Here is a 23,555-nt window from a genome sequence, read left to right as displayed (position 1 = left end):
AAATTGCAGGAAACTCTCTGTAGATTAGGTCTGGGTTAAGAGAATATCGATTTGTGTGCAGACGACTGTTGATCTCTCTTAGCGGGCGATGACAAATGGCAGCAAACAGAAAATCGAGCTCTCGTCTTCTCCAAGGACAATGCGTCTCGTCTCTGTAGGTTGAGGTTGAGCTTGCACAGGCTGCTGAAGGCTGGAAAAAGTGGTTTGTCTGGTAAGGGATGGGTCTGGTCGGGTGGGAACCCTCTCAAGTCTTGAGTAAATATGTAAATGGCAAGACGGCGGTAAGTCAAGAAATGAAGCAAGACGAGAGGCAATGAATTTATCCTCCTTTTCTGCTGCAAATTCCTCTTAAAAGAGTGGATTTCAATTGTTGGTTAAACTATATTTTGACGATTTTTTTTTTGTGACGTGTTCAGGTACCCAAGAAGTCAACCTTTATAATTTCGATGGTTTAGTTTGTCTGTCAAATTCTCGCCGTAGCCCGTAATTCACGAAACACAGTGTGGACAGCATAAAACATGTTTTTCCTCATTGCAAAATAATCTGAGTTGCATTTTCTTTGGATGCACTGATTAAATTATTAGTATGTTTTATGTTATTATTGTTTTTAAAGATTAACTTTAAATGAGCATTGGATTGGACTGCAACTTAATAAATGTAAGAATAGGAGAATGAGTATAAAAAATGAAATATCCAATGTTGACCGCTAGTGATAAATCTCACTGTCAGATCAAACTTTTGACCGATATTTGGGTCACAACCCTAATAGCACTATAGTTCCCAGAAGCACTGACAGTGCTGTGTCAGACAATTATATGCGCATGAAGATTTCAAGTGCAAAAAGTACCCAGAGACATGAATGAGAGGTGCCGTGGTTGGATCTCTGACCCATATTTGCACTCCTTAGCTGTTTTAATCTATTTGTGCCTGAGGTCACTGTCATGCCTCATAGGTAATGTAAGCGAACAACTATTTTTTCAAAACATCAACCAGCATTTTCAGAAACTTGGCCGTACAGCATTATTATTTTTTTAGTTGGTGTTAATCTCAGCATTCATTTTCTGTGTGAATGTATTCTCTTTATTTGTGTCTTGTTGTGTTGGACTGGCAGGCCAGTCATAGATCTTTCTCAGGTTATTTATAATGACTGAGTGAACCCTCGTCTTCACTCCAGATCAAACAGAACTGTGGCCTAAGCCTACAGCCCCAGGGAAAGCCCAGCCTCTGCTTCATCTAAACCCAACCTTCTGTAAGGGGGTCTGGGATCAGAGCCCTGGGGAGAGTCCCGCTACCCTCTCCTTCCTCTAAACTTCCCCAGTATGCTGGAGGGAGTCTGGGCCTCTTCTTCATCCCCACTGTGTGCTATCTCACTCTTTCTATCTCTGTCTGTTTTTTTCTTCATTTGTACTCATGTGAATAATGTGAATGGAATAGAGGTTTCCCCCACTGTCAATCAAATTTGCAGCTGGCTGTTGTGCTGCAACCTGCAGGATTTGGAGAACAAATATATATGAAGAGTTCAGATGCAAAAGCCTCTAAATGCCGTCTGAAATTTTCTTCTAGAATGATCATTTTTATCCAGCTTGTATATTTAAGTTCAGTAATTTCACTTAAATGGCAATGAAAATTACCTATTAATTGTCATTTAAGTGAAATTATCGAACTTATACGAGCTTGATAAAAATGATCATTCTAGAAGAAAATTTCAGATGGCACTTAGAGGCTTTTGCATCTGAACTCTTCATATATATATATATATATATATATATATATACACATATATATATATATACTACTACTAGCTGCCTTTACCAATATTAATTACAATATTTTTACACTACATGACATTTTCGTATAATTAAATTTACTTTAACTTTTCTTGAAAAATAACATTTAATATAACTTTAATATAACTAAGTCAAGACCAAATTCTAGCTAAATTAGCTATTTGTAATGTGTGTTTAGCATGAATAAAACCAAATAAAACAAACAGACACTAATTATTGGAAACACTTTATTTTACAGTTTCCTTGTTGAACATTAAATGCAACTAACCCTAAACCAAACCCTAATCTAACCCTAACCCTATAATAAGTATACATAGTCAATTAATATTACTCATTACTAAAATGTATAATTACACTGAAACTATGACACCTTAGAATAAAATTAATTATTTTGTAGCATTTCTTTACATCAAGAAATCTGGTGGTAATGTTGACTAAGGGAAAAGGAAGCTGATCTTTGTGCTTTAGTGGTCTGTAATGGATGAGTCATGTGTATTAGAGAAGCCGTGTGTGGAGAGAGAAGAAGTGAAGGCTTATTTTCTGCTTCACTATGTCTTCACACTGTGGTCAGCCAGGGGAATACAACTGTCCATCAGCTGTTCTTAGAGCCTGTAACTCTCTTAAATTAACCACTGTCACTGAAACACACACACACACAGATGTTCACGGGCTCTATTGCACTGCTTCGCCTGTAAATCCTGACAGTCGTCCATCAAGCCCGCTGTAGAAGAAAACAGTGGCTAACCTCGCTCCATCTGTTAGGAACAGTCTGCTTGCTCTCTCCAGGCAGGATTTAGTGTTTTCCCGTCCCCTTCTCTCAACTCCACCAAAGCCACCCAGACGTAACAATGCCTTTAGTGACTCCAATTTATCAATCTTGTGATACATTCATGTTTCACAGATGATATCAGTCAAAGATATTCATAGGTTTTAATCAAAAGTTTGGGTGAAAAACTAAAATCTTGTGCTCTCTGTAAATCTAGCTCATCTGAGAGTAACACAGTAAATTGGAAGCTGCAGATTGTTGGTTTTTCGTTCCTTGCCAGTGTAGTGATTGAGAGCGTCTGGAACCCAGATGGCAGCGCCAACCTGGTCATGCCAGGTGAGCAGATTCACAGGCAGAGAGAGTTTGAGCTAGCCGTTGGCATGTGACCTCTATTTACTGACAGCAACAGCTTACAAATGCAGAGCTCCCTCAGAATCACTGGTGCACCTCAGAGACCAAAGGAGATGAATGCAAGTAGCAGAAGTAAGCAGGGGATAGTCTCATGGAGAATATTTGCTTTTTATTATATCTGTCTTTCTCTCACTGTGTGAATTCATTATTCACATTAACAGAAGCCCCTTAGCGTGGTATAATTCAGGGCAGAACGCAGCAGTTGTAGATGTTATTAGCGGCGTTATCCATCAGGGTGGGAGCGTATGGAGAGCAGGCTAATGCTTCTGTCACATCCCTCCGTTTGGCGTATTTATGGCCTCAGATTTGAACTGCATGACTGGCATGGCACAGCCCTCAAATAATAAAATAAATCAAAACATAAGAGTTTTGTCTTTGTGCAATTTCCTTTTCAGTCTTCGAATATGAAACCAGATGTTTCCGGCATGCTGAAGATGCTTTTCATCTCTTTTTTTTTCAATTTCTTGTTCCCTTCTTCTATCTTGCTCCACCTCCCCTCCACCCCATGTGCTTTCAAAATACTTGTACCTCTATGAAATAAAATAAAATAAAATAGAGTAAAAAAATAATAAATAAAAAAAACGGAGAAAAGGGGTGAGGTTGATGGGTGCACGAAAGAGGGTGGCTTTTGAAAAGTGAAAAGTCCTGTTAGCCTCAGGTAGTGGTCTGTTTTGCATTGATAGAGCGGCTGGGAGTGCCTCAGGCTGTTTTGAGGAGTGTTTTCCCTCCGTGATATCCTCCTGCACCATCTCTCTCTCTGGAGTGTGCCTCTAAGTAAGGCATGTGGGTCAAAGCAATATGCCTCGCATCCCTCTCCTTCCCTGCTCGCCTAATTGGGGGTGTGGAGGTTAAAGAATGTCGCGGTTATCACAAAGCCGGCAGAGAATACATTTAAGGAATATAAGTGACCTGCATTTTCAAGCATTGCATCTCTGAAAATGTTTACTGAAAACACAAATCCGTAATCGCTCAGTGTGCATTGATATGTACAATGATGGTAATGAGCACGACAACAAAAATTTGATAGGATATCGGTAAAAAAGTGGCAGGATTGGGCGATAAGACGTCACCTCTTCTCCTAATCTCTGGAGGGAGTGCAGATATGCCGCTGGTGTTTGTTGCAGTCTGGCCTACGTTCTGTGATTCTTCAGTAGTGCATGCTCACTGACAGCCATATTTAGTCTCTCTGAGCCACTGAAAACATGCCCGCTCTAACTCTCTTACTCTGTCTCTCTTTTTCTGAAATCTGCCAGAAACAGCACATTTCCTGGCAGGCTCCAAATCCGGGCTGAGTCCAAACAAACACGTCCTGTAGTGCTGGCTGCTCTCCAGCGGGCAACTCTCACCTGCACAGTGTACCGACTGCCCGACTGCGCTGTGACATGCTAGATGGGCTTTTTGAGGTTTCCAGGGATACAGTGAACGTCCATGACTGTGGTGGCAGCCCGGGTCAGGCCAAGAGAAACTCCTGCGGTGAGGAATTACAGTACGATAGCACAATGAGCTAACAGTCTAGTTCAAACTAACTGTTGGTCTTCAAATAGCTGGATAGTCTCACTTGCTGAAAAGACTTATGAGGGCAAATATTGATAGACCGAAACAAGGGTGGATGGTAAAACGAAACTCCACATGGCACAAAACATTATTTTTTCTTCCATCTATAACGTGGGCTATTCAGTGTGTTGCTTAGACTGGTTAGAAGACATTTAAAGTGTTAAAACAGCTGAAAAATCACCACAGTTATTAATTAGTAATTACTATGTAATTACATTGTAATTAGCACAAATCTCAATTTATATACATATTTAAATGTACAAATGTTTCAAAACTACATGATCCAGGTCTGGTTGTAGCTGCAGTTGCCATGAAGTTTTTTTCAAAGAAATTGGTTGTGACTTATAGCTAAAGGACTTGGCTGATTTTGTATTTATTGCTTTGTTTCAAACACATTAGAAGTAATTAGAACCAAGGCATTGAATAGTGCACAAATTGGGACACACAATATGTAAAATGTTTATTTTAACAATGTTCAAAATCCTCTTTATGCTAGGTCTGTTTAGATAAGACCTTCACTAGCTGGTTGTAACAGCAGAAATGAGTGTCATTAGGGGGAAATCTTAAGTTTCATAGGGGAAAAAATGGATAAACATTTACTGTAACTAAATTTCCCATTTTATTTTTATAAACAAAATGTCTAAATTAGGTCACAAAAGATTTGTGATCAGGGCAAAAGAAACGTTTCTACATTCAGCAGTTCTTTTCACAAACAGCTTTCATTCTGTGGCAAATTTGACCAAACTACATGAGATGGAGACATGGAAAGAAAAGCAGCTTATGAATTCTTGAGGTTACACTTTATTTCGATAGTCCACTTTCGACATTCTACTATATAATTAACTTTGCAGCTACATGACAACTAACTCTCGTTAATTTGCAACTGCATGTCAACTAACTCTCAGAGTATTAGTAAACTGTTAGGTCAGGGTTTGTAGAATAAGTTGACACACTGAAAAGTTACTTATAGTCAATAGAACGTCTGTTTAGGACCATCAAAATAATGTGTTAGCAGATTTTAAGTAGACAGTCTACTAATACTCTAATGACTGGTGGTTGACATGTAGTTGCAAAGTTACTTGTAGTTAGTAGAATGTCCAAAGTATAGACTATCGATATGTGTTACCATTGACTACAACAAGCTGTTTTTCTTCTGTTTATGTATATGTTCGTCACTTTGAAAATTTGGGGAGTGTTTGTTTTTTTTCTCTTTCAAAACCTTTGAAATCTTTGAAAAATAGCATTTTTATGCTATTTATGAGGACTACAATGCCACCACTTCCCCCGGTCTAGTTTTATACAAACTTAAAGTATATATTTCTCTTGAGCACTTGGACAAGTTGAAATCTTTTAATACTTAAATCCAGCCTGATCTAGGTGTGCAGAGACTGACACTATTCAGAGGAAGCCGCAGTTTGTTATTGCAAGGCCTAACTGTTCACGTCAAATCTGGAGTGTATCCACCCCATGGCAAGAGCAGGAGCAGAGAAATTACCTCTGGCAGACTAATACAGCTCATAACAGACACGTCTGAAAGAGGAACCAGACCAAACATTGAGAGCCTTTTGCAGCGCAAAGGACTTACATAGGAACAGTTGACCAATTAGGGCTACATTCTGCAGGTACCTCGGTGTGTGTCATACCTTAGCGTAATGACGGTTGTCTCTATTAGCATGACAGCATGTCAAACAACCTCTTCCTGTGAATGGAGGCTTATCTTAATTGGCTCCGTCTCTGTGGATTGTCTGTGTTGTGCAGTACAGTGGCCGAGAGCTCTGCTTCATGTCTGCCCTGGCCACCACACACCAATATTTCATGTCAGACACTCAAAACGAGTAAGGCATATTTCATCAGATGCTATAAGGGGGAAATTAGCACTGAGGCCCATTTATTTTACCATTATATGGATCCTACATCAATCACTGGAGTTTGGAAATAAATTCCAGACTCTGTCACAACCCAAGGCTATAGCACCCCTGTCCTAAAATGCATTCCAAAGGCGTACAGTTGCAGGTCTGGTCTTCTTCCATGTTGAGCATGTTTTAATTTCTAATTTTAAATTAATTTTGCCATTTTTTGGAGGGTATAAAGTAAAAAATGTTAGGGTAACACAACAGTCCTTTCAACACAATGAAGAAAAAGCTTCATTAAAATAATGTTTTTTAAATAAACTATTGTGGCCTAATCTATTTCATTTTAGAATACTGATCCAAATAATTAGTAATTCCTTCAGAAGGATTTGGTAATACTTGAGTCATTACTAGTGGGCTACCATGAATTAATTATGCATTATTCACATTAATCATGAACCTGAAAATAGTAGTCCTTAGTAGTGCTCTAGGACAGCGGTTCTCAAAGTGGGGTCCGCGGACCCTTGGTGGTCTGTGACCTATAGCCAGGGGGTCCTCGAAATAATTTGTTACAGCCTACCGTTTTTTTTTCTTCTGGACTATAAGTCACGTTTTCTTTATCATCTGAAATGCTGTTTATTCCAAAGTGACTTATAATGCATTTAATGTCAAATAAATAGTCTAGAAGGTATGAAAAAAAAAGTAGTTACTGATTAGCTAATAGTGAACTACCACATTCAACTGAGTGCTATTACTTACTAATTCATTAATCTGAGTTTCTTGTTAGTTAATAGTAGTTACTAGAGTGTTAATAATGCATTACTCATTTGTTCCTGTGTAGTTATTCATTAATGATGGAACCGTATTCTAAAGTGTTACCAAAAAGTTAAATAGAAATAGAAATAGAAAAAGTGAAACTGAATTTTCTTTTTTTTTTTCTTTTTTATTGTGATGTATAACCGAGTGAAACTGCTTCTTGAATGAGAAAAAAGGTATCACTTTGTTTTGATGGTCAACTTTAGACATTCTACTAACTATAAGTAACTTTGCAACTACAGTACATGTCAACTAGCAATCATTAGAGTATTAGTAGACTTTGATGCTCCCCTAACAGACATTCTAATGACAAGTAACTACACATATATTAAATATATTAAAATTTTAATAAATTAATATCGACATTTTAAAAGTAATTATTATGTTGTGTACACATATTTAAGCTTTAAGGAAATATTATTTTTTACTTGATGGATAAGTTTACTTGATGATAAGTTTAAACTTGTTCTTGAATGATGTCAAAGATTTTCAAAACCAAATGAAACCAATATTATGAAATTTGAAAACAACCAATGAATGCAAAGAGTTATTTCTAAAAACTTGGAATATCTGTTCAAAGACTTTTCAGAATTTTCCTGTTAATCTTGGACACTCTTATTGATCACTGTTCATTTGACACTCGATATAAAACAAAACCAATCAAGCTTCTTCATAACTACCTAGTAACAAAAAAAGTCAACGTTTAGATCAGCGTGATTCATCACCTGCTCAGTTCACTCACGTATTCTCTCTTCTGTCCTCTTAGTTAGTGCCACTTCCCCTTTAGCAGTCCTTGGCTCCCCTGGGTTTGGGGCAAACGTGGTACAGAAGCAAAGCTAAGCTTCTAATGAAGCTTTGCCGCTATCTCCCCCTGACCTCGACGAGATGGAGCTACAGAATAGTTTCATAATACTCTATTCATGTTTCTCTCTCTCTCTTATTAATCTGTTCTTTCCTCTGGCCATTTTTCAAATCACTCCTTTTGTTTACTCATGAATATTTTTGCAGCTCATTCCTGGGTGGCTGCAGGGCTGTTTGGCCGCTGGCCGTGCTCTGCGGTTCGAGGTAGGAGAAATACTTCTCTCTTTCCCTGGGTAATTTGCAGCAAGAAGGCCCTGTATTTCATCATAGGATAATCTAACCTTTGAGGTGTTCTCTAGTCTGCTTGCGAGCCTAAAATAGGTCACTTAAGCGGGCTTAGCGTGGCAGAGCGGGCAGATCCAGCAGCCTGATGCCCAGGGGAGGGAGAGCCACAGTAATTGGTAGTTATGACTCCGGGGTTCCATAAGCGAGGAACAAAGCTGGCCCACCTATTGTCACATTTAGGACAACGCCGCTCCCGGTGCCGATAAGAACGAAGGATTCATTAGATCCGTGCGATCCTAATTACCGTCTATATAAATAAATAAAAGAGCAGTCACCTGAAAAGTCAGTGTCCTTCATATTTGCACCAGTATTTTTTGGGATTAGTACACTCTCTGCGTTTCGAATGGCATAGTAAAAATATTATCCGTCTATAAAAATATTTTCATGATTTGTTATCTCAACTTTTTTTCTTTTGTCAAATCACCATAGATAATCAATGTGGTTCAGATAACATAATATTTTGAGATTATGTTGATTAAACCAATCTCCTTCTTTGAATGAACTCAAATTGTTCATTTCAATGAACTCAAAATTTAAGGCAACCAGGTTACTTACTTAACTTTAAGTTAAACCAACAATTATTTTTTACAGTGTGACATTAGGCTAATCTGTCACTCGTTCCAATTTATTTCTGTCTGTCTGTCTGTCTGTCTCGTTCTCTCTTTAATGTAGGGAGGTGGAGAAAGAAAGGGAGGGGGGCTAAAGGCATAATGAAAAGGCCTAAATGACAGAAGCCTGACAGTAGGATTGGCTGGTAAATGACTCCGGAGTGGCTTGCCTGCAGAGAGCGGCTGAGGGAAGTTCCCAGAAGGACTGATTAATTCCAGTCGCAGTGTCTGCCGGGGGAGCAGCAGGGTTAGCGGCAGCGCGTAGAGGAGCCTATTACCACTCCACATCTAATCAGAGCCAGAGCAACCCACTCCCCGCGACAAACTTTCCGGGGCTCGCTCCCATTCGTTCCACACGGGGACTTTAAATACGGGGGAGGTGAGCCCAGGCCAGGAGTTTTGGGAGGGGTACAAAGGATTTGCTTTTCAAAAAAGATGGTTAGGAGCTTGCTAAGAAATCCTCTTCCCTGGCTTTTTGCTGGGAGAAGATTCCAGGCAGCTTTGATAGTGACAGACCTTCCTGCGCCCCAGCTGAGCGCGTGACCAGATATGAATGCGCCGTTGTGTTTAATCCCAGCGGTTTCACTCCGAGCTCTCCGAAAGTATGTCACCGATACACGAGCAGCTCGCAGACATCAGTATTACGCCAACTGGGCTACGGATGTGCCAAAGACAGACATAAATAAATGAAATCAAATTACACAGCCCATCCCTGTAAAAAATCAATTTTTTACCACTTCTATACGGTGTTAGATAAGCACCTGAGCTTTGATGTGAATGATGTAAATAACATAAAAATGAAATGTACAGTTGAGGAAACAACAGCCTTCTACCCTACAAGATAATGCAGAAGCTAATGCCAGAGGTGCACTCTTGAGGCTGGCATAACGATATGATTCACAAGGGAGTTTGGAGGTGTTTTGTTCTGATACAAACTTTCTGTCATCTGAGACAGCTCAAAAACAACCGAGGCAGCTCTTTAGTCATTGTAAAATACCAAAGAAATACCATGGTATTACCAAATCGTAATGGTCAATGACAATGAAAAAGAGGTTCAAAGACTAAGAAAATAATAATATTAATAAAAGAGTACAATAATAATAATTAAAAAAAAACTTTTTTATTTTGTTAAATTATTTTACAAGAAAAGATTCAATTGAATGATGGTTCAGTTTTTGGAGGGTTGAACCACATGACATTTTACAGCCTACATTAACCTTGCCCTTGCCATGTCATAAAAAGTTGAAATAATCCGATATTTTAAGAGATTTGTTGACCTTGACACATAGTCATTAGAGTCCTTTGTGTGATATTATTACCTGTTTTTTCCCTGCATATTTCTCCACATTGGTTGCACCACATGGCAGACAATATTTTGTACAAAAATACCTCACTGCTTCTTTTTATTTGAAGAAATAATGATAAAACTGTCTTTTAATGAGACTTTTTCCCTATGAATTCAGGACAGTTGTATCAACCTGACTTTTTTTACATTTATGCCATCCCATAAATAGCAAGGTTTTTTAACCCCATTTGTTTGGCCACATTTGTTTTTATGCATATTTATAAACCAAACAGATACATTCAGTAGTGAAGAATGTTACATTTTCCATCTGTATAGTATTCTACATTTTCCATCTGTATAGTATTCTACATCCCTCTTTGCTCTTTCAGTCCACTGGCAGAATCATAAGTATCTTCTCTCTCTCTCTCTCTCTCTCTCTCTCTCTCTCTCTCTCTCTCTCTCTCTCTCTCTCTCTCTCTCCACTCAGTCTGAGACACGCTGCCCTCCTGCGCTGACAAAGGTTATGAATAATACATATTAAGTACTGTACTAAAGCCTGTAACCGAACTGTTAAAATATTGATCTTGCCCAATCATAATAAAGCGGAATTACTGAAAGTGATCCATCATCCTTAACGCTTAGCGTCCCTGGCTTCAGCTGGCTTAACTTGCTCAATTTCTCCTCACCATGAAGCTCCATCACAACTCCATTATGACGAAGATTGTATCACAGCGGCAATTGCTGGTTTACTAGCTGACCGTTGTCATGCAAATGTGGTGACAACAAATCCATAGAATTATGAAATATATTTAGATGTGTACTCTGTGGACGAGTGGAGTATTTAACACTGTTCTCTGGATTCCTCATGGCATCTGTGCACATGTGCATGCACTCTAGAAAACACTGGGTTAAAACAACCCAATTTGGGTTGTTTTTAACCCAAGGGCTTGGTAAATATAGGACAGAACACATGTTGGGTTAATTCTACCCAGCAAATTGGGTTGTTTATTTAACCCAGCATAATGGGTTGTTTTAACCCAGTATATTTGATTCATTTTTACTATAATATAGATTTTTAATGTTTTTTTACTTCATACATGAATTAATGTACGGATTAACTTAAAATCCTCTAAACTTTAAAAAAAAATACTAGATATAACCACTGGCTTGCATAATAATTCCATTATTTTCAATCATATTTCACAGTATAGTATATTTTAAATCATTTTTAATACATATTGACAACATATAAGCTCGTTTAACAAATATTAGAAGTAAAAATTAAACATTTATAAGTAATTCAAATGTAATCGACCAGTCTGTGTTGTCCCGTTTCCACCGTAATGGTGCTGGATCTCGTGCCGGAGCTTGTATCATGTTCAGCAGGAGAACTTCAGACTGCCGCCATGCGTTTCACTCGTAGCTGAAATATGCGGTGACAGGCTCCATAACCTGTGCATAAACAATCAGTGTACAGTTCTTTGAACATATTTTAATATCATACGTATTTATATTCTGTATCTTTTTGAGCATCAGGCGTTTTCATCACGCGAAAAGATCGATGCAACACTTGGTGACTCACATCACGCCCCTGTTTGTTACTCGCCTAAAATTAAACGATATGCAGCACAAAAACGTACACAAACCTGTATTTTACCGAAGACATGCACCATTTTGACGGAGCTGCACTGCTCTCTCCTGAAGAGGTTGCAAAAAGCCAGTGATAAATAATAAATAAGATATGGGTAACACAAGAAAACTACCCAAACACTGGGTTGTTACGTCTGACCCAGGAGCTGGGTAACACACAAACTACCCAAATACTGAAAAAATAACCCAAACAAAATGACCCAAAAGGCTCAACCCAGGATTTGGGTAGAAAAAATAACCAAATATTTTTTAGAGTGTGTGTATATATATATGTATGTGCATATTTGAAAGCATCATATGTAGGCCTATGCAGTTTGTGTGTGTACCATTGATCATGTTTTAACGCTGTCTTTGTTTCATGTGGTCTTTAATGTCCTTGTGGGTGACTACATACTTAACTAAGCCAGACATTTCCACATCTAATGACTTTTTAAATATTAAAACTGGTCCGCATCGTCACAATTGTGAGCTCTTAATTTACTGAGCAATTAAGTCCAGACCCTCATTTATCAAGGGCTGTTCATTTGCTCCAAACCTCGTCACTTTTTATTAATTGATGCTATAGAAAACACTGAGGTAAAATTAATGTGCACACACCCGAGGTCACGCCAGCAGTCGTTGGTAACTATTGCTGAACTAGACGTGAGATAAATAGTAACGTCATTTCGCCGATTACACCTGAGATACGTGGAGACATTAAGCATTACTCTGGGGATCATCCTCAGCCGAGGAAACGGCTGGAAAAGACTAGCTGGCTTTTTCTGTGACCATCTGTTTTGCAGGAAAATTATCTTAATGCTGCTAAGAGGCAAAACAATTATAGCCTTAACCTTTGAGCCTGCACCACTCTTCTATTTCATCCTCTGCTTTCTGGAACACTTCTTCAATTCTATGGAACTGCCAGAGTGCCAGAACATGGTCTGACAGTGCCAGTGGGTTTTCCAGTGATTGAGAGAGGTTTTGATGCATATTGTTGTCTATTTTAACACATTATAATATTCATATTGCCCACAAGTAGAGCGGTGGTGCGTTCCAGAAACGTGCAGTGTGCGAGTAATAGTGCATAAAGTGCTGAACTCAGCAGAAAATAAGGTTAAAAATGCACTACAAACCGATTTAACACAATATTTTGTTATACCGGCTTTTATAAAGCAACAAAAGTAAACTACTTGCACATCCACAAAGGACGGGAGATTCGGACATTTGAAGTTCGCCAAACAGTATTTTCTATTCAGTAAATCTGACTGAATAGTATAATCAGTTTAAAGCTATGGGTTGAGTTCTATTGATTAGATCATAGATTAATACCATTTCATTCATAATAATTCTTGATTCTCTCCAGAGAACCCTGCTAATAATTTAGCATGTAAAGTAACCCAGAAACAACTTATTTTATATAATATATTAACATATAAGACATTTATGAATACATGTAATATACTGTAAATATATTTATAAATTTAGATTAATAAATGCAGCTTGCTGTTATGGATATTCCATTGTTTTTGCTTACTCTGCTTGAAAGTGCAATGTGAAACAGGCCTAATAACAAAATGTCATTGCTGTTGTACCACTACAGGATGTTCTCAAGACAAATGCTTTTAATATTTTCTGCTATCTCAGTCTTATACCTTGTCAGAAGCCCTTTCTGAAAACACTCATAATTTCTTGAGGACAGCTCTCAGGCTGTTGAGAGTCGTGGAAGAGCAGGCACTAATAATAATGTATCAATCTGCGGCAGCGGGAGACGAAACAACGTACAGCGGTCCACGAGCCTCATACGCTGCTCCGCTCTTGACCTCTGACCCTGGGCGGTATTGGGGGCTGTGATGGTTCTGTGCCAGGCGCGACTGTGCAGAAGCAGCCCGGGTGCTAATACGCTCCCATTCCTCATTCAGACAGTCAACAGGGCCAGCAAAGCACTGGGGCAAAATATTCTGTCTCCCACAGCAGACGGTAATAAATTGTCCTTTCATCGATGTAGAAGATAAATTTTTTCTCTTTCTCTCTCACACTCACTCACACACACACTTACACATTGACGTTTTATTCCCGCCCCCTCGGGAGGAAGACCTGGTCTGGTTTTTTTGGGCCACTAGGCAGGTGAGGAACGTTATACAGTCCTGCAGTGTTTCTGAAGGAAATGTGTGCGTTAGAATCCGTGTCCAGCTGGGATCTCGTGGGGAAAAGCCTGGGCTAACCGAAATAAGCGAGTGCCATATTTAACGGCGCCTCTACTAAAGAACCTAATTACCCAATGAGAGTGTGCGCGAGGACTAGAACTACTTCTTTTCCATTTTTTTTTGTTGTTTTTTTTGAAGGAGACCACGAATGAGAAACAGAACGAAAAAGAGTGGGAGGGCCTGCATGTTTCACCATACCCCCTCCAGTTTGCACACCCTGCCTCACCACAGCTCGGCTTCCGCTTTGTAATTGTGCAATTAGTGCCACAGCTTGGTTTTCATATATCACAAATGGCTGAGTGGAGGTATTACAGTACGGAAAGTTCCAGCCTAGCAGTCTTGGCTGGGAGCAGGGCATTAGGGCCAGCGGTTTGTAAAATGTGAGCCAATTTATCATGATCTGTTATCCTCTCACGCCCACCACTCTCAACCCCAATGTCTCGTCTTTCCGCCTGACCTTGTGCCGCTTTTTGTGGGGGTTCAATTTGCTCATTGTTACTCGCTTGCATAATTTCAGCAGCCACACACACGCGCGCTAGCAGCAGATAAACATTCCTGCAGCTGATTACTGCTCCTGCCACTTCCCTGCCTCTGTCACCCTCTTTCTCCTTCTCTCTCTTTATCTCTCTCTCTCTCTCTCTCCCTCCATGTGAACTCTATTTATTTACATGCCGAGGCTAAACGGGATTCATTTGTAAGATGGCAGGCTGCATAGCTCTTGTAATTCCTCCTAACCAGTCGCCTCCTCTCGCCGCCTTAGCTGTCATAAGCGGCGCGCTGGAGGAGAAATCCTCTACCGTTGTACAGGCGTCCTCTCTTCTCCCTGTCACCCACACATCACACCCATCTCCACAGCTGCAGGTTGCCACGGCGAAGATTTACAATGCACGCCTATTCACTCAAGCGTATCCTCTCTAACCCTCCCCTCGTCGTTTCCCTCTGCTCCTCGCTCTCCACGCTCCTCTTCTTTTCCTTTGTGAAATCTGTCGCTCTCTTTCTCTGCCCCGACTCCCTTGGCTCACGCTGGCTTATCGCCCCCGGCAAGCCCCCGCGGCTCCTCACCACGGCAACCAGCTGGCCCTCGAGCGGGGTGCGTGCGGGGGGGGCGAGGGCTCTGGGTTTAGGCTGATATGACGCTCGGGCTGCAGGATCCCTCCTGACCTGCCAGAAGATCAGTCTCTCTCTTACACCCTTATCTGCCATCTTAAAGCCTGCTTAGAAACGCCTGTGCTCTCCTGTCTTTCCGCGCTCAGTCTCACTCCTTTCTTTCAAAAAGTTGCCGCAGTGGTTTATCCACCGGGGGGTTTTGTTAGCCGGATCCCCGGTGGCCCCTGGTCTTACACGATCGAGGGGCCACCGTCCCACCCTTCGCCATTTCCCACAATCCCCTTTGCGAGCCAGAATCACCGTTATTAACTGATTGTAATCTGAGGCAGAACGTAAACTGATCACTCACGGCTCTGGATATGAGAAATAAATAAATAAGGCAACATTTTGTTTACTCCTCCGTGACAGACTCTCTATCAAGTGGTATCATTTGAATTCAGCAAGCCTACACAGGTTATCATCTTTGCCAGAGGAAAGGAGAAACAGAATAACAATAATAGTAATATCAATAATGATAATAATTATCACAAAGAACATGCCCATCTTGACAGATTATTTTCAATCACAGCTTTTGCGAATGTCATTGTGGATTCATGGAGACATGCTGCATGATGTCTGAGTGGGATTCTGTCTGGCACAATATTGTTATATTTCTAGGCAGATAACTTTCTGATTGTCTGCCCTCTATAATCTGTCTGTCTGTCAGGGTTCAGCCATATGTATGATTTGAATCTGATACTGTAGATATAGGTGGGGGTATGTATGTATTTTTCTCTTATTGTTTTCTCGCTTTGAATGACTGTCACATCAATACCGCTGAATATTCAAATCATAAAATGCATCAATACACAATCATGCTCCATTCTTTCTATCACAAAGCAAACATATGTTGTCTTTAACGCGGTGACACAATGTTTATGTTCACACAGAATTTTAAGTTCTCAAATGCATTGTAAAATGTTTGCCTTCAGAGAAGAAGGTGTATCATGTTCACATGAACTTTGTTTCATGAAAAAAGTTCATTCAAGCTCAATTTCTTGTGTCTGTTCATTTAGCAGCTTTTACTTTTTCACTATAAGAGGTTTCACACCCCTGTGTTCACGTGCAAAGTGAACAAGCACAAGTCTAATTTGTTTAAAATGTGGTTAATGTTACAAACCTTTTAGGACTTTTATTTGTTCCTTGCTACATATTTTGTTGTTTTAATGAGACCAAAAATACCATAAAATTGAGGCCTTATTGCTTAAATTTGAACTGCATCATTGAACATTGAACGAGTGACATCTGTTTGGTAAGGCAGTAAAGATGTCACTTGTTTTAAAGAAGGACCCTGTTCAATGAGACAGTTTCAGCAATAAGGCCTCAACTGATCTCCAAGCAAAAGGAACTGGATTGAATGCTACCGATCCTGATCTGAATTCTGACTTGTGATGCATCTTGAGTCACAATCACACCGTGTTCATTCGTTGGCCAGAGGAGAACTAACCTCCCGACTGAGCCTCATTTCTCCCAAGTTTTTTCTCCATTCTGTCACCTGGTGGAGTTTGGGTTCCTTGCCACTGTCGCCTCTGGTTTGCTTAGTTGGGGACACTTAATATTCAACAAATATTATTGATCTGACTGCACTGATGCTGTTGTATGAGAACTGAACTGAGCTGGACGATGACATAATTTTTTCCAGAACTGTTTTTAACCCTTAAATGCTTGAATGTTACGACAATCATTATTATATATTTGGGTCTTTAGCGACCCGGGTATATAGTATCTAACACGGATGGATTTCTACCTGTCGCAATAATATAAAACTCTCCTAATATTAGAGTAGCAATTACAGAAGAATAAAATAAAGCAAATTTTGTTATCTTTTGGAGCTTGGATGGGTTCAGTTTGAGCAGATGTTTTAGAGCAAATTTCCCACTACATTCAGCATCTGGCTCATATTCACAATCTCAAACATATTCTCAAAACCATAATTTTAAACATCTTCAAAAACAATATTTTGATCGATGACAGCTTCTTCATCAGATCCACCATCAAGTGACAGTGACACTGATATTTGACTGCGTTCAGTACTTGCTCTGCAGTAAATCGCCCATTTTTGCTGATGATACTTCCTATTCTTTTGTTTTCTGCCTGCGGTAACTATGAATGAAACGTCACTTCATCGTTGTGTATCAGACCTTGCCACCTTGTGGAATAAAGGTGAATTACATTTATTCAGTCATCAAAGATTAAATTATTGTTGTGCAGAAAAAAATATACTTACACTGTTACACACCTTGGGTCGTTATAGAGACTAAAATGAATGGAAAACCAGGCATCCTTTTATAATTGTATTTTTTTTTTTATATATATATTGTTTATAATGAATTGATTGAGGAATACTAAGAAGGTTGATGTCTAACTTTAAAAAATGAATTAGGAGGAGGGTAGTAAATGATGTCCTGGGTCACTAAAGACCCAAGGTATGCGTTTAAGGGTTAAATGAATTAATTTAATAATTAATGATCTTTACAGAATGGAACTGAATCAACACTGAACTGAACTGACTATAGCTGCTTTGAAACAATCTGTATGGTATGAAGCGCTATATAAATAAAGGTGACTTGACTTGACTTGAGATATGTGAAAAAGCTATAACAGGGTTGACGGTTTCACTGACGGTTTTACCTTTTAATTTGCAAACAATGTGCTTCTTAGAAACAGATTTTAAATCTGACATTTCTATCCGCTGTTTAAATTATCAGTTGTTTGCTAAAATCATGGTTGACATTAAGGCATAAAATAAAATTGTTTAAAAAAAAAAATCTGATGCAGTTAGAAAAAATATATAATATATAATAGTTACCATAAAAGTTAAACAATTTTCACATGCATATTTACCCAGCCAACATTTGTAAGTGGCGCCCATACGGGTATGAAAAGGGCTGAAAAATGGGCCCTATATAGGATTGTCCACGGATTCCATAATAGCCCACGTGGATTTCATGCAGGATTGCACTTGCTAGGTAGGTCCCAACTGGGAAACTTGTGCCAGACCCATCCCGGTCCCAGCTTTAAGTATTGTACACAAATGGCACCTTCTTTGTAGAATGACGCACGTATTCATTCTGATAATGAAATGATATGAATCAAAGTTACAAAACGATCCTTTAATGTTTTTAACCTTAACACAAAATCACAAAGGTGATGCATGAGAAAGTCTGAATTAACATGTTGAACTGGATCTATTTCTATCCTGTTGATGTTAGGACCTGGCAGACAGTGATTCTCTACCACAGGCCAAAAGGTCACGCTGTCCAGTGTTGTGGCTGACCTGTCGGATGACATTGCTTAAATATTCTCCTCTCTTCAGCTAGAGGAAAAGAGAAGCAAAGAGCACACAACGACTGCTGATCAGAGAAGAATACTAAACACCTTCCTGCTCATCTCCCTATCCTCCTCTCATTTTTTCTTCCTATTTCTTTCCCCATCATTCCGTCCACACCCCTCCTCCTCCCTACTCCTGTCTCTTTTACATGCTGGCATAGAAAACATTCTATTCTTTGCTAGTTATTTTGAATCTATTTAGTAGCACACAAAAAAAAAAATGAAGAGAAATATACGGTACAACTCACGGGAATGACCTTGAACTCCTCCACCACCACCTCCCAACTTCATGGAGGGAAGAAATTGCACAAAAGTCGAAACTGCCCAGTTTGGTTGTTGTTTTCTCCCATTCATATGTTGCTAGTCAGCGCTAGCCCACAAGCGCGCACTTACAGGGGTGACACGCCGGCTAATTGAAATTTATTTGCAATTATATGACTACAATAAACACAATCTTCCATTTCTTTCATTAATATCGCCATGGCCCATGAGGAACAATCTCCTCGCTGCTTTTTACAAGCCGAGGAGAAGCAGAACGCGTTGTAATAGCATGGAGAGTTAATGTAGCTTGAACAAGGATCCTAATTGTCCCTGTCTCTGTCATATTTGTCTACTCCAACAGGCCTAAATACCACAGCGATTAATTACCACCGGGCATGCAGGTACGCTAAGGCAGTGTTTGTGTGGGTGTGTATGTTTATATGTGAGCATGTGTCTTGCTGTATAATCTGGTAAAATATTCCCTGACAAACAAACGTGCGCACACATAGCCGTCGTGGTTCATGTTCAACCCGTAGTAAAATGTTCTGCGCCACACAGGTGGGCTGGAATGGGATAGATCATTTGGATGATTATGTTGTGACTGCATGTGAAGTTCACGAGTCTCACCTCCTCGAGATTTCCGCGTTGAAATTATTTTCCCACCATGCATCTCTCCACGGTGGTAGCTCCCACCTACTCATCAGTGTGTGCATTAGTTGTGATCAGGGCGACGACTGCGTGTTTACGCACCTCCTGAACGGCTGCAGATCGCAATTTAGCCTTGACCTTTCCGCTGGGCCACCGAGGCTAATGATGGTGCAGGGACAGCAGGTGTGTTGCATTAGTCCAACTTCACTGGTTGAGCAAATGAACACACACTTTATCACCAGCACTGACTGTGAGTATTGAATCTTACCTTCACACATATGCGCGCACACACACACACACATATGTCAGAGTTAATGTGTGTGTGTGTGTGTGTGTGTGTGTGTGTGTGTGTGTGTACCTATACTTAACTATATTTTGGGGACAAATTTGTTACCAGGAGTGACCAAAACCTGACAAAATCTCCAAAAACCTCCCTTTAGGGACGTCCTCATGTGTAAATCTGGTATAAAAATAAAGTAATTAAAGTTTTTTTTAAAAAAATGTAAAAATGCAGAAAGTTTTGTGTGATGCAGGTTTATGGGTAGGGTTAGTGTGAGAGGATAGAATATACAGTTTGTACAGTATAAAAACCATTACATCTATGGAATGTCCCCATTTAGATAGTAAACGTGTTTATGTGTGTGTTTGTGATCTGTATTATGCCAGGGTATGGAACCCAGATTTAAGCATAATCAAGCACATATTTAATGAATACAATTGTCATTTCTGTGTGGAATCATACATCCATGCTGCCTCTAAAAGCATCTAGATAGGATGTAATGCACTGATATTAAAATTCTGGCTGATACCAGTAAGCCAGTTATTATTTTCATGTTATGGCCAAAAACCGATAAATGGTGGATATTTAAATTATATTTCAATTCAAGTTTATTTGTATAACGCTTTTCACAATACACATTGTTTCGAAGCAGCTTTACAGAAAATGCAAGTGTCTACATTACAATTTAGAGTATTCTGTGATCAGAAGTGTCCAAGTAATGTCCATATGTCAGACATGTACAGTTCATGCAGTTAGCTAACATAATTTAAGGAAGAATACATGAGCTCATTAAAATATTATTACAAGTTGTGAACATAATAATTACAGACAAGGGAGTCTGTAAATATAATTTAATATTGTATTACGATTTAATACTATTTTCTCTAAATAAAAAAAAAAGAAATTTAGGCAGCACGAGATTCTAATGTACAGTATGGGTATTCATTTTGAGAATTGCTAAAGATTTAAATATTAACTATTAAGTGTTAAATGGCAGCAAAGGTAATCTAATTGTAAAACATCAAATTAGCATTCAGTATTTGATATATATATATATCAAATACTGAATGCTAATTTGATGAAGACCTCAGATGCACAATTCTCTAAAAGCCACCTCTGTCAAAAATGAGTTAATAATATTGAGTGAATGCTCTCCGCACATAGTATACGTACATCAAACTTACTAAATCCCTCCCTCAGCCCATTCAGAAATGCCGGTACTTGGGTAGAAACCCTATATATATATAAATATAAATCCTATATATAATATTAAACAAAAACTTTAGATGGACTTAGAGGCTTTTGCATCTGAAGTCTTCATACAGTATATATATATATATATAGTACCAGTCAAAAGTTTGGAAACATTACTATTTTTAATGTTTTTGAAAGAACTCTCTTATGCTCATCAAGCCTGCAGTTAAAAAAAAAACAAAAAAAAAACAAAAAAAACAGTAATATTATGAAATATTATTACAATTTAAAATAATGGTTCTCTTTTTTAATATACTTTAAAATGTAATTTATTTTTGTGATGCAAAGCTGAATTTTCATCAGCAAGTACTCCAGTCTTTGGTGTCTTATGATCCTTCAGAAATCATTCTAATATGCTGATTTATGATCAATGTTGGAAACAGTTGTGCTGCTTAATATTTTTTTTATAACCTGAGATACTTTTTTCAGGATTATTTGATGAATAAAAAGTTAAAAAGAACTGTATTTATTTAGAATAGAAATCTTTTGTAACAATATACACTACCATTCAAAAGTTTGGGAACAATAACTATTTTTTTTTAAAGAAATTAGTACTTTAATTCAACAAGGATGCGTTAAATTGATAAAAGGTGATGGTAACGATTTATATTGTTAGAAATGTTTTTATTTTGAATAAATGCTGTTTTTATGAATAAATGCTGTTAACGTTTTACTCATCAATGAATCCTGAAAAAAGTATTCCAAAAAAATATATTAAACAGCACAACTGTTTCCATCATTGATAATAACTGAGTATCAAATCATCATATTAGAATGATTTCTGAAGGATCATAAGACACCAAAGACTGGAGTACTTGCTGATGAAAATTCAGCTTTGCATCACAAAAATAAATTACATTTTAAAATATATTAAAAAAGAGAACCATTATTTTAAATTGTAATAATATTTCATAATATTACTGTTTTTTTTTTTTTTTTAAACTGCAGGCTTGATGAGCATAAGATACTTCTTTCAAAAACATTCAAAATAGTAATGTTTCCAAACTTTTGACTGGTACTATATATATATAATTTTGATGGATATCATCATTTTTTATTTAAAATTTTGTCCATTAACTGATATGGTACTGACACATTGTGTATTCCTAACGTAATTTGAGCCTTCGTATACTGCCAATGAAGGTTTTGGACACATAATATATATGGATATACAAAAGAGGCTAGTCCATCATTACAACATTATTAATCCTATTACAAACACACAGTATAACATTAGTGAGGTTGTGAAGGAATTCTCAGTTTTTGGGTTGTTTTCATCCTTTGTGTGTGTGAAGAGAGCAATAGACTAGCTTGCTAAGACAGAGATCTATTGCACTGACTTCTCTGTTTCTTATTTTCACGTTATATTATGCAAAACATTCCCCTCCACCACTTCATTTCTCTCTCTCTCCCTCTCCCAGTGTCCTCTCCTCTCCTCCTCTCTGAAATCCAATCTGAGCTGTGCTCCACGTCTGAATCAAAGAGGAAAATCAGCTTGATTTGGACTCCTGCTGATCCAGAGGATGTGTGTGCGTCTGGATGTGCGTGCGGGTACGGGGGGTGGGGGGGGGTGGGGAGGCTATTGGTATTCTGATTTTATGTGAGAAAAAGAGAGTGTGTGCGAATATGGGACCTGCTCCCACAGTCAAATCAAAGGCTGTTTTAATGCCATTGTCTCCTTCCTGTAAAACAGGATCATATTTACTGTCATAATTGCTTGTTGATGTTTTAATGAAATAAGAGAAGCACATAAGCTATCTGTCTGCATGGATGCTCGTCTCAAGAGGCTGACAGTAAGCTCATGGGCTTTCGCCTTATTCTCCCTGTCTGATATTCAAATCCCATATTAGGCACATAAATAAGAGATGCAGTTATTTAAAATGGCTTCTGCACAGTTAAACTGATTTTGCTTTTTTCTTATGCTGCTTGTGCATATGCGTGTGGTCTCGCTACATTACTCTCTATTGTCCAGCAGTCGGAGTCTAGCCCCAGTGCAGAGGTGGAAGCCAGTGGCGGGAGTTTTGGCAGGCTTCGGTGGAGCCCTGATGCCAAGAGCGCAGGTCAGTGAGGCGTGGAGAGAACATCCAAACATGGCTCCTTTCCTCCACGGCCCTGGCAGGGCCAGCACCTCTGTTCTCTGCCCAAGCTACACACGCTCCGTATTGGGATCTGGAAGCACGACCGGTGTGCGCTAACCGAAAGTCAGATTTATCGCCTTAATGATGCGAATAAGTATCGTCCCATGACAATTTTTTTTCTGGGTTGTGCTAGCTTGTGGTTAACAGCTGGATACAGCTGTACCAACTGAAGACTGGCAGCTGCAGACACAAACGTCATTTTTCTTTCCTGGGTCAATGCACTGACGCTCTTTTTTTGTCCTGTATAAATGTATTAAAATAAAATAAAACATTAAAAATGCAATTCATACATACAATAAACCTCTTATATGAACATATTTCTTAAAATTGTGTTTCATATTTTTTGGGTGGCAAGAATCAGAAATGCCAGGGTAAAAAAAAATACTCATTAAAATAACAAAACTATTGATAAGAAAACAAAGTAGTTTGGCACACTCTTTTA

The 23,555-nt window shown here is 38.8% G+C and overlaps 1 protein-coding gene across 1 annotated transcript; it reads left to right on the top strand.

Moving 5' to 3' along the window:
• Positions 1-4,342: 4,342 nt before the first annotated feature.
• On the top strand, positions 4,343-23,297 carry LOC311091757 (uncharacterized protein). The gene is made up of 3 exons (XM_084127838.1): positions 4,343-4,437; positions 22,397-22,526; positions 22,951-23,297. Exons 1-3 carry the CDS (start codon positions 4,347-4,349, stop codon positions 23,168-23,170), a joined length of 441 nt encoding a protein of 146 aa, XP_083983964.1. The 5' UTR covers positions 4,343-4,346; the 3' UTR covers positions 23,171-23,297.
• The last annotated feature ends 258 nt before the right edge of the window (positions 23,298-23,555 follow it).

The sequence above is a fragment of the Abramis brama genome (genome assembly GCF_963993115.1).
Source record: "Abramis brama genome assembly, chromosome: 11".
In the NCBI taxonomy this organism is placed as follows: domain Eukaryota; kingdom Metazoa; phylum Chordata; class Actinopteri; order Cypriniformes; family Leuciscidae; genus Abramis; species Abramis brama.
This window is presented reverse-complemented; position numbering and strand designations above follow the sequence as displayed.

Excerpts from the sequence above, each read along its gene's own strand:
- LOC311091757 (XM_084127838.1), top strand. The coding sequence starts at position 4,347 with ATGCTAGATGGGCTTTTTGAGGTTTCCAGGGATACAGTGAACGTCCAT. Across the intron at positions 4,438-22,396 it reads GGCCAAGAGAAACTCCTGCG|TGTCCTCTCCTCTCCTCCTC; the intron begins GTGAGGAATTAC and ends TCCCTCTCCCAG. Across the intron at positions 22,527-22,950 it reads GCGTCTGGATGTGCGTGCGG|TCGGAGTCTAGCCCCAGTGC; the intron begins GTACGGGGGGTG and ends ATTGTCCAGCAG.